Here is a 12,387-nt window from a genome sequence, read left to right as displayed (position 1 = left end):
CAAAGGACCCCAGGGTAACTTCTAAGCAACTGAAGGCCTCTCTCACATAGGCTAATGTTAATGTTCATGTTCATGAGTCCACCATCAGGAGAACACTGAACAACAATGGTGTGCATGGCAGGGTTGCAAGGAGAAAGCCACTGCTCTCCAAAAAGAACATTGCTGCTCGTCTGCAGTTTGCTAAAGGTCATGTGGACAAGCCAGAAGGCTATTGGGAAAATGTTTTGTGGATGGATGAGACCAAAATAGAACTTTTTGGTTTAAATGAGAAGTGTTATGTTTGGAGAAAGGAAAACACTGCATTCCAGCATAAGAACCTTATCCCATCTGTGAAACATGGTGGTGGTAGTATCACGGTTTGGGCCTGTTTTGCTGCATCTGGGTCAGGACAGCTTGCCAGCATTGATAGAACAATGAATTCTGAATTATACCAGCGAATTCTAAAGGAAAATGTCAGGACATTTGTCCATTAACTGAATCTCAAGAGAAGGTGGGTCATGCAGCAAGACAACGACCCTAAGCACACAATTTGTTCTACCAAAGAATGGTTAAAGAAGAATAAAGTTAATGTTTTGGAATGGCTAAGTCAAAGTCCTGACCTTAATCCAATTGAAATGTTGTAGAAGGACCTGAAGCGAGCAGTTAATATGAGGAAACCCACCAACATCTCAGAGTTGAAGCTGTTCTGCACAGAGGAATGGGCTAAAATTCCTCCAAGCCGGTGTGCAGGACTGATCAACAGTTACCGGAAACGTTTAGTTGCAGTTATTGCTGCACAAGGGGGGGGGGGGGGGTCACACCAGATACTGAAAGCAAAGGTTCACATACTTTTGCCACTCACAGATATGTAATATTGGATCATTTTCCTCAATAAATAAATGACCAAGTATAATATTTTTGTCTCATTTGTTTAACTGGGTTCTCTTTATCTACTTTTAGGACTTGTGTGAAAATCTGATGATGTTTTAGGTCATATTTATGCAGAAATATAGAAAATTCTAAAGGGTTCACAAACTTTCAAGCACCACTGTAAGTTTAACTTCTATATCACAATAAAAGTATTTTTTCAAAAGCTTAAATTCTTTTAAAATTTAAATAAAAAAAATTATCTGGTAACCGTCTACATAAGTCCTTGACCAGCAAAAGTAAAATGGTACTAAGAATCATTCCTAGATCCAGCTTATTCTTTTTTTTGATTGACATGTTGTTATTTTTTTATTCTATCTGACCAAAGTACTGATTTATAGGCTCAGATACTTAAGCTTAAATGTTGTTCATATTGCACTCTATAACCAAGCTATAACCAAGCATAAGACTTCAAGAAGTAGACACAGCTTTCAGAAAAAAGAACATTCTCTTTGACAAACAAATAACATGCAAAGGCAAAAAGATAGACCACATAAACAAAGGAATCTCTTCCACATAATCCACCCAAAGCTGATGTGAGCAACAAGCAAGGTGATTTTATGCATAGACATGAAAGACATGAAAACAGGTTACATAACCCTGTGCATGTTATGCATGTGTGTCTTGCTGACTCTCAGGAAATGAAGACAAACATCTGAAGGGCTCAGGGTCTAGTGCCATGGCCAGGAATTGGTGGCGAGGACTCCCATTTTGGGAGGACATTTCAATGGGAGCAGCTGGGCCAGCACTAATGCCCAGGCATGAAGAGGTGGTACTGTGGAGACACAAAGATTTATAGAGGTATACAGTCACAAATATGTATTAAGGCAAAAATGTAAACCACCATTTTTAACAGTCATCTATTCCTAATGAGACTGAACATATATTCATTCATTCATTCATTCATTCATCTATCCAAATTACAAGAGTATTCACAGTCATTTTGAACTCATTATGATTTGTTAATCAAACACACAAAAACACACATGCACACCTTTCACAATCATAGTCACAGAGGCTTTTGCTCTCATCCTCCAAAGGGAAGTGTGTGTCATATACATAGTGTTGGATAGCTTCAGCTACTGTGTAACTAGTCTGGCCCTGTACACATGCCTCCATTTTGGCAATACTCAGTTGGGACTGCAGGAACAGATGCAGATGACAGTCTGACAACAGAAGAGGCATCTTCAGGACTCTACAAAAAACAATTACAAAGGAAAAAAAATATTGATGGCAAACCTCAAGTATCTCCACTAAGACTGCACAAAATAGTACTGTATAACAAAAATAGCATATTTCAATTATTCTACTGCACATTGCAATTGTGACGTGGTGTCTTGCAACATATTAAAACTGGATAACATGATGCATCATGGGTGAAAAAACATTCCCTGCATTATTTTCCTAAATGTATTAATAATACAAAGGCCATTACTGTAATAGCAATCAACAGTCTCCATGAGTGGACAATTCCTTGAAATCAAACTCAGCCACTGACTATTTGGTAGTGAGTAATTTAGAAATTATGACTTAACTGTAAAAACAATCAAACAACCAAAAAAAAAGAAACCTCTGGAAATAAAATTCGAACATGATCAGAATAAAAAGATCTTAGTGTTTCTCAATAGCAGATGACCACAAACACTACATTTTCTCTGGCTAATAATGTGATCAATCCTCTAATATTGAGAAGATTCTGTGCCAGATTGAAAAGCATCCACAAAGGTTAAATAAATAAATAAAACCTGATGTTCCATGTGTCTGAAATACAGTGAGGTGGAGGAAAATTCACATTGACTGCTGATAAAACATCAATGTTTAATTCTTACAAAGCAATCCCCTGCTGACTGTTTTGCACTGAAGAGAACAGCAATGCAATGACAGTGTTGTTTTTCAGAGCTCCCTTTTTGTTGTTCTTTTGTTTTGTTTTGTTCTTTTGCTTGGCTATAATGAAAAGCTATGTTATCTGTGTATCACATTTCACATTTTTTCCACTGGTTTTTAATTTATCATGGAATCATATAGTGAATGGAATGGAGTGGCATGTATTTTATTCACTTCTGATATGTATTCAATGTTTAATCTTTTAAAAAGCAGTATTATGATGATAGGGTTTTTGTTGTTGTTGTTGCTGCTGTTGTTGTTGTTGTTGTTTTGTTTTCCCCGATGAGCTGAGGCAAAAGAAAAGCAGTGAAAGTCAGTTGTCCACAGGTCGCTCATGAAAAGTAGTGAAATTTGTGTATTGTCATCAACAATTTTTCACCATTGGGATTATTTTTCAATCTGCGACAGAATATTCACACTCTGGGGCCAAAGTTGAGGGAATGAGAATGGAGTAAGAAAAGAAGCTGCTGAAGAGAGAAGGAAATTTGGCTGTAAAGCAGGTTAATAAAATGAGGTACAGATTACAAGGTACATAAAAAGAAATGGAAAATAAGAGGTAAATCGTTGCTAACTCACATACCCTTCCAGAAACTTCTGCAGTCCCTCCATACGCTGGGTCACCTGCATTGTGTTGTTGAAGCTGAAGAAAGGGTTAGCAGGAGGAAGTTTTGGCAACTGGCTGAGGATACAAAGAAACAGCATAAATGAGTGGAACAGATTTGCACAAAGTTAGAAAAATAAGCACAAACAGACAAAAATAATTAGACTGGCAGTAAGACACAGATAAAGATCATCATGCATTATCACACATCACAGAGAAGATAGATCAGAATTCCAGCTTTCATTTCCTAATGTTTACATGTAGATGTGTTAAATACTTAAAACATGGTGCTTTTTGTGGCAGACCACCAAATTTGTAGATAAGCAAAAATATCGAAACAGAAAGACAAAGTAAATGAAAGTGAGCTTTAGAGATAATTGGAGTAGTTTTGAGTGGTATTTATAATGATTATCTAGCCACTTTCCCATTCCTCTGTATCATGGCTGAAGTGCTCTTGAGCAAGGCACCTAAACCTGAACTGCTCCCCGGGCAGAGTAGCATAACTGCCCACTGCTCTGGGTATGTGTGTGTGCTCATTGCTCACTTGTGTGTGCATGCATGTGTTCACTGCTTCAGATGGGTTAAATGCAGAGGAGGAATTTTGCTGTGCTTGAGTGTACATACAATGGTGCTTGAAAGTTTGTGAACCCTTTAGAATTATCTATATTTCTGCATAAATATGACCTAAAACATCATCAGATTTTCACACAAGTCCTAAAAGTAAATAAAGAGAACCAAGTTAAACAAACGAGACAAAAATATTATACTTGGTCATTTATTTATTCACTGTAAACCCGAAAGTCCATTCCAAGCAAATTATTTGAGTCCATACCACTTTAATAAATTAGTTTTGATAAATTTTGGTGCATTACTTAAATAATATGAGTGTAAAAGTAGGATATGAGACATTTAATGAGTGTACTCGTTTTTTTAAGTTCAAAAAACTTAAAACAATTAAGTTTTAACATCAGGCCACCTGATGGCCTGCTGTGATTGGCTGATGATTCAAGACAAGTCTGGGTTTGACCGTTGGAGGCCACTGACAACTTGCGCCATTTTCTTTCTCACGGAGAAGAGAAATTTGCTTACTTGACACATTTTTGGCCTGCATTTTTCTGCTTTTTACAAATTTATGTTCCAGTAAGAAGGATGCCATTTCCTGTGAGAATGAGGTAAGCTATTTTTTCTTTAACTATCATTAGAAATGGCCAAACTTCTCTTGTTTGAAACATGTACATTTGAGTGTGCATACATTTGAGCTTGACTTATTTGATGAATCCAGTGGTGTTTGAGTAGTTCTCTACATGTGTTTCCAATATAGATTTGTATATTAAATGTAGAATTAGAACTATTGCAATTCAGTTGTAGCATTTTTGTTGATAGCCACATTAAAATGCAATGGAAATGCAAGTTCTGTGCAGCTATCTTTGAGAAGAGAGCACAACTTTTTAAACACTATCGTCTAAAACATGGGACTTATGCCAGAACAGAGCCTTTTCCTTGCTTGCATCAGGAATGCATGTGTACTTTCAAGTCTCTCAATGCACTTCATAGCCATTTATCCCGGTTTCACACCAGAAGTGTGAACCAGCCACAAACTGTCGACTCCCAAATCAAGTTCCGTTGTTTGTCATGTGAATTTCTTGAACCATGCACTGAAACAGAATACTTTGCTCATCTGCGGAGCACCCACTTAAAAGTAAATCACAAAGTTGATTGTCCTTATAAACACTGTAAATTCCAGAGCAGTGTTTACTCAACTTTTAATGCACACAAAAGTAAAACACATAGAGAGCATACTTGGAAAAATTTCAAGCCTGAAATAATTGGCAGTGCTATGACCAATAATGCTTGTGAAGATGCAGCCAATGAAAGTCAGGATGAAAAACTGGCAACTTCTGAAACAGAGGACCTAGAGGTCATGGAAGAAGCATGTGAGGATCCTTGTGGTTTAGGAAAGCAGCTTGAACATAATCTAGCATCTCTGTTATTGAAAATGCAAACCATTTTGCATATCCCAGAGAGTGCTGTACAAGAGGTGATACAACATATTCGCCAAATATTTGAGCTCTCACATCCATTGTTGTATAGTAAAGTCAAGGAGGTGCTAAATAAATATTATCCAAACGTGGATGAATTGGTTGTAAAAGACGTTGTATCTGCCGTTTCAGAAAGCAATGTGCTGACATCATTATGTGGCAAACATGGATCTTTAGGAACTGTAAAAAGGAGGGCAGCTTATGTGAGGAATAATTTCCCTCTGGTCATGCCTATAGAATATGTTGTTGAAAAAGACACAAAAACAGCTGTATATGTCCCCATACAACACATGCTACAGAGACTGCTGAACAAAACTGACATTTTAGAAAAAGCAATGTCAGAAAAGGTCCACGTTCCACATGAATATGGTTCATACACTGATGGAGAACACTTTAAAGAAAATTCTCTTCTTTCAAATGATGAGTTTACACTTGCACTGATACTTTATCTTGATGACTTTGAAATTGCCAATCCTCTAGGAACATCAAAACTGAAACACAAAATGTGTGCGGTGTATTGGGTTATTGCTAATCTTCCTGCCAAATACAGATCAACGTTGAACTCTATTCAGCTTGCGCTACTTTGCAACACCTCTACAATCAAACAGTGTGGTTATGAGAGAGTTCTCCAACCTCTCATCCATGATCTTGTCTCATTAGAAGAGCATGGTGTTTATGTAGAACAGCTGGGTGCCAGTGTGAAGGGAACAGTCTTGTGTGTAGCAGCTGATAACCTTGCTGCCCATTCACTTGCAGGTCTCTATGAAAGCTTCACAGTAAGCAAATTTTGCAGAGTCTGCATGGCATCTAGAAGTGACATTCAGCAGCAAGAGGTAAGTTCTGGTTTCTTTCCTCTTCGTGAAAAAAATGGTCATGACATGCATGTGCAAGAGGTGATGAAAGACTCAAGCTCAAGTCAAACCTCTGGGGTGAAAGGACCATGTCCTCTCACTAAAAGTCTGAAACACTTCCATGTGGTCAAGGGTTATCCTCCTGACATTTTGCATGATGTCTTGGAAGGCATTGTCCCAGTTGAGCTGTCTCTGTGTCTGACAGACCTGATTTCCAAGAAGTATTTTACTTTAGATATGCTAAACTATGCCATTAGATCATTCAATTACACCTTCACTGACAAGACTGATCAGCCTCAAACAATTAGCAAAGGATTTTCATCCAAAGGGACCATTGGTGGAAATGGTCATGAGAACTGGTCTGTCATCAGGCTTCTTCCACTTTATATTGGTCACTGTGTACCTGAGGGAGATGACACTTGGGAGATACTCATGCTCCTCAAAGATATTGTGGAGCTTGTTGTGGCACCTAAACATACTGATGAAACTCTGCATTTTTTGGAATGCAAGTTGGCAGAGCACAGAGAGTTGCTGCAGTCAACCTTTCCAAATTTCAGATTGCGACCAAAACATCACTATGTGGAGCATTATCCTCACTTGATAAAGAAATTTGGTCCTTTGACTGATGTTTGGACTATGCGTTTTGAGGGTAAGCATAAATTCTTCAAGAAAGTAGTCAGAGAGTCGCAGAATTTTAAGAATGTGGCCTTGACACTTGCTACCAAACATCAAAAAGCACTCAGTTACTATCTGGACTGCAGCTCATTTTTCAGGCCAGCAGTTGATATGACAAAGGTTGCAATGGTCTCACTCACATCTTTTCCAAGTGATGTCCAGATGGTACTCCCTCAAAACATAACTGCTCCTGGAACAGTGCTTGTTGCATCATCTGTCTGCATTGATGGAATCAAGTACAACATAGATATGATGCTCTGTATCGGTTCCTGTTCAGGTCTCCCTGAATTTGGTCAGATTACACAGATTATTGCAGCTAACCCAGACATTTTGTTTGTCTGCAAAAGAATGACAGTGTGGTACCATGAGCACTTTCGGTCCTACCAGTTACTCTACACTGATGGCCCTTGTATGTGTGTGGTTAAGCTCTCTGATTTATATGATGTCTTTCCCCTGTCAGCATACAATGTGCAAGGGAAGTTTATGGTAACTCTCAAGCGATTTGTTATTTGCTAAAACTGTTGTCTCTTTCCCTCTCCTCAGATGGCTGCACAACATAAACTGACCATGAGAGTTATTATTTGTGAGGGGGACATAAGAAAAATGACAATGAGTCCTAGACCAAATACAGTTGATGATTTAATCAACTGGCTCAAGAGTTCAGTTGACCTCAATTACAACTTCAGTTTACAGTATGAGGATCCTGAATTCAACAGTGCACTTTGTAACCTAACAGATATTTCAGACCTCCCTGACAAACCTACAATCCAAATTGTACCTGTCCTTGACTTTGTCCCAGTGCCACAAAGTGAAATAGGCAGTGACATGAGCAGCCAGCCTGACACAGAGATCTTGTCTACCTCATCTCTGGAAAGTCGCAAAGAGTGGCCTGATGTATTTTACATTCCAAAGTTTTCTGTAGATGTAGAATACAGGTTACGCCAAGGAAACCTGATCTATCTCCGTGATGGCACTTACCTGAAAGCATCCAAGGATATAAAACATGTCATTCTTGAAAGACTGGCAGAGGAGATCTATGGCTACAAAGCCTACCCAACCAAAGAGGAATTTGAAGTTGTTGCAAAAGCCTTGATAGGGGAACACCCCTGCCTTAAAGAACAAGGCTCATCATCTGGCTGTCAGGGATGGATAAACAGTCTAAAATTCAAAATGGGGAACTACAGAACAAAAATGCGGCAGCTGGGACGTCCTGATGTAACAATTAATGGTGGTAAACTTGGCAAAAACAATGCTGAAGGGGAGCCTTCACACAAAAACATAAAGAAGGCAAGAAAGGGGGAGGTCAATTACCTTCCAGAATTTCCAGAGGGACTGGATGTTGCTGGCCTTGAAGCTGTTCGAGAGGCCATTGCCAAAGAAATGCAGAAGAGAAATCAAAATGATTCTCTCATTAGAAAGAATATGGACATCACATTTGCCCTTAGAAGAATGGAGGTGGTGAGGGATGAACCTGACATTAGCCAGATGGTCCAGCGATGGCCAGCGCTTTTTACTGAAAGCCAGGTTTGTCATAGTATCTGTTAATTCTATTTCTATCTGTGTTGTCTATCTCATTGGACATCATGGTCATTGGTGTTTATTATGGCTGAACATCAAATTGAATTCATATTTTTCAGGTTTACTTGGAGTTTAACCGGATTGTTGGAAGAAATCTTAAAGAAGAATTCTTCCGTGTCCTTGATGGTCTGTGTCCAAGCCTGATGGATCTCTTCAAGAGAAAGACAGGTCGGATTGGCAAGCAGTTAGCTGACCTGCTACAGCAGACAACGGTGAGATGATAGTTATTTTTTCTTGAAATTATATGAATGGTTAGTTCATTCATATTACAGAATATGATTTTTTTCTACATTTAAATGTGTGATATCTCTTTGCAGAGCACTGAGCCAACAACTGTTCGATGCCTTGTCCTGAGGGGACTGCCAATCATTCTTGGGGATGATGCGTCTTTGTTCTTTAAGAGCAGTTTGGTGAGTAACGCTGTATTATCAGTGTTTGAATCAGTTTTGTCATTCTGTGTTCTCTTCATATAGATGTTTCATTGTACCTCAGTTCAAGATTTAACTTTAAAATGTATTTTCAATGTTAGCCAGAACAAATTAGTTGTATTTTATTAGGGTAAATAAATCCAATTATTAAATTTTATTCTGAAAATGATGCCAAACTAATTGCATAGTGCTCAGTTTAAAAAAAAAATGTGGGAAATTTGTTCTCACTGCTGTACATGCTGTATAACTAAAAAAGCTATTAATAAAATATGGGATGTGATTTACCATATTACAGTGAACTGACAGTGAAAGACAAAAAAAAGAAGAAACACACATGAAGACAGAATCACAGCACATATTAATAAGGTTTACACTGTGGCTTCTGTCCATACAAGCTTTATTATGTGGGCTATTAAAGAGGCCATACAGCTGATTAAATGCAATAATTTGCTGCTAACCTCAATATTTTCTTTTTGTCTTGTTCCTCACACTGTAGGATCTTGAGTCTGTTGACATACCAATGGGAATCATCTGCTTTGAGGACAACACAGCTTCAAGCCCAGCATCAGCTCAGCTGAACCCATCAAGACTGGGCATCATGATAGAAGGCAGCCTTGTCATGGAAACACTCACCAACTTACCTCAAGCATTGTGTCTCATGTTTGGCTTCACCTACGTGCTCCATCTGCAGTACCCAAAGTGCCTGAAGAACACTTTCACCTTCATACAACAGGTGATGCTGAACCTGGGTCAAGGCGCCCTACCTCCAAAGCTCCAAAAGCTGAAAAATGACCTTGCTGTGTGAGAAACATTTGTGCTGATGCGACAATTCCTTTAAGTCCATGTCGGGATTGTTGTCATTTTGTTGATCATTGTTATTGTACGAGATGTGTCTATACTTTCTTGACATTTTTCCAAAGAGGGCACATTTGAGAATGCTTCTGGATTTTTTTCTTTCTCCACAATGTCTGGTCCTCACAAGATGGTTGTTAATGCCTACTTCGTTTGGTGGCTCACAAAGAACAGTTTTTCTATTTGCACTTACTGAACATGTTGCCATATAGTGTGTATGTGTGTGTGTGTGTGTGTGTGTGTGTGTGTGTGTGTGCGTGCGTGCATCTTTATCCTTGTATTTGTAGCTGAAGACAAATGTATGGCACAGTTCTTTATTACATTGCACTCTGCAAATATTCTTGAACATGACTTGACATATAGATGGACACAATTTAGAATGTTGCAGTTTTTATTGCCAGTTATTAGAAAGTTGCAGTTTTTATTGCACACTATGGTTCTTACTGGATGCTGCTGTTTGTCCTAAACTTGAAAACTTTTCTTTTTTTTTTTTGAATGAAAAAAACTGCAAATTTGCAAAGAAATGTTCATGTTATTTCCTGGATAGTAAAATATATTGTTTTTAAATAAAGTGAATGGAAAGTATTGCACTGTGTGGTCATTGGAATTTTCCAAATATTTTAATTTTAATGCATTCAAATTTTCCTAATTAACTAATTCAAGTTCATTGCACTCACATTACTGAGTTCTGACTATTGTACTTTTGAGTAGACTCCACAGTGTTTTTCTATTGTTGATTACTTAAACAAATTAAGTATACATGACTATAAATGCCACATTCTGCTTGTTGTACATTTAATTAGACTCTACTTAAAAAAAATAATTTTTCTATCAATCAATAACTCAAACCATTTGAGGCAATCACTTGACGCAAATATTTTAAGTAAAGTCAACTTATCCGGGTTTTCAGTGTTGAGGAAAATGATGCAATATTACATATCTGTGAGTGGCAAAAGTATGTGAACCTTTGCTTTCAGTATCTGGTGTGACCCTAGCCTGGGCCCGCCCATCCTAAGCGTGACGCAACACGAGGGCCTGTTCCGAGCTTATGCCACTTTTCCACTACCAACGCGGCTGAGTTGGGCTGAGCCGTGCCGTGCTGAGTTGGGCTGAGTGGGGCTGTTGGAGTTGCATTTCGACTACAACCGCGCTGAACCATGCTGGCTGGAAGTGGGTGGACACATTGGGTGGAGTTAGCGAAAGTGGGTGGACGTCAGGTGATGTCGTTAGGCGCCGCAAACAGTGACATCAGTGATCTTTTAAGCGGTAATCTCACGACCCGGAGAGTAAACAATAAACATGGAGGACATGGAGTCGTTAGTGTTGCTGGTCTTGGTGCTGTGGCTTGTTGTCACCGACAACGCCAACAGACACTGGCAAGAGCGTAAATGAGGCGAGGCGCATAAGGCTTCATAATTCTCGTAATTCTCCTTCTTCCAGGTTTACGGTGTTTACAGATCCCAGCGTGCTCGCGGGGCGTGTGTGGGCGTGTGAGGACACGCCTCCTCACCAATCAGTGCACAGGGGAGTGTCTCCTCACGCCCCTAGCCCCACTCAGCTCGGTTTGGCTCGCTTCAGCCCTATAAACCGTGCGAGTTTTGGGGGCTGAGCAGGGCTGAAGCGAGCTGAGTCGTGCTGTTCTTAGATAGTCGAAATGCGAGCCATGTCGGGCTGAAGTGAGCTGAAGCGAGCTGAAGTGAGCTGAAAAAGGGTAGTGGAAAAGGGCCATTAGTCTGGCCAGGCAGGCTATCTACAGCATTTCCAAGCTCCCAAAAAATCGGGAACCAATCAACTTTGAGCATCTCCAACAGCCCTGGGTAGAGGCGTGTTCAAGGCAGTGACGTAGTAGAACTGCGACTGGAAGCCATAGATTGTTTACAGAATCTATGCCGGAAGCGTTTCATTCACGCTTCCGCATCTATTACGCATAGATGCTGTATTGAAAGCATTCAACGGGAAGTTCTTATTGAAAACGGAGCAAAGAGCAGCCCTGGAGGTATTTATTGAAAGGAAGGACGTTTTCGCCTTGCTCCCGACCGGCTTCGGTAAGAGTTTAATCTACCAGTTAGCCCCGTCGCGTCGCATACGTCAGAGGAAAGAGTGATGTGATTGGTTTAAGCTTCGTCACAGCCTTTTCTGGCTTCAACCAGTAGCAAACTGAGGCATTTCAGGGAGGTGGGTCAACCACGGGCTCTGGGAAACGGTTTGGCTTAATAGCTTGGCCAGACCAATAGCTCGGAGAGCTTTGAAGTCGCCTTAGCCAGGCTAGTGTGACCCCCTTGTGCAGCAATAACTGCAACTAAACATTTTTGGTAACTGTTGATCAGTCCTGCACACCGGCTTGGAGGAATTTTAGCCCATTCCTCCATACAGAACACCGTCAACTCTGGGATATTGGTGGGTTTCCTCACATGAACTGCTCACTTCAGATCCTTCCACAACATTTCCATTGGATTAAGGTCAGGACATTGACTTGGCCATTCCAAAACATTAACTTTATTCTTTTTTAACCATTCTTTGGTAGAACAACTTGTGTGCTTGGGGTTGTTGTCTTGCTGCATGGCCCACCTTTT

The 12,387-nt window shown here is 39.7% G+C and overlaps 1 protein-coding gene across 1 annotated transcript in view; it reads right to left on the bottom strand.

Annotated features, from left to right (window-relative positions):
- Positions 1-1,515: 1,515 nt before the first annotated feature.
- Positions 1,516-12,387, bottom strand: part of snx10a (sorting nexin 10a) — a 50,507-nt gene continuing 39,635 nt past the window's right edge. Inside the window, exons 4-6 of the mRNA XM_060942263.1 lie at positions 3,371-3,469; positions 1,901-2,101; positions 1,516-1,681 (exon numbers count right to left, since the gene is read on the bottom strand). Coding sequence (XP_060798246.1) covers positions 1,516-1,681; positions 1,901-2,101; positions 3,371-3,469 — 466 coding nt within the window. The remainder of the gene's footprint in view (positions 1,682-1,900; positions 2,102-3,370; positions 3,470-12,387) is intronic.

This window comes from Neoarius graeffei, chromosome 16, assembly GCF_027579695.1.
Source record: "Neoarius graeffei isolate fNeoGra1 chromosome 16, fNeoGra1.pri, whole genome shotgun sequence".
Classification (NCBI taxonomy): Eukaryota; Metazoa; Chordata; class Actinopteri; order Siluriformes; family Ariidae; genus Neoarius; species Neoarius graeffei.
Note: the sequence above shows the minus strand (reverse complement) of the source record. Positions and strands in the feature narration are given on the sequence as shown.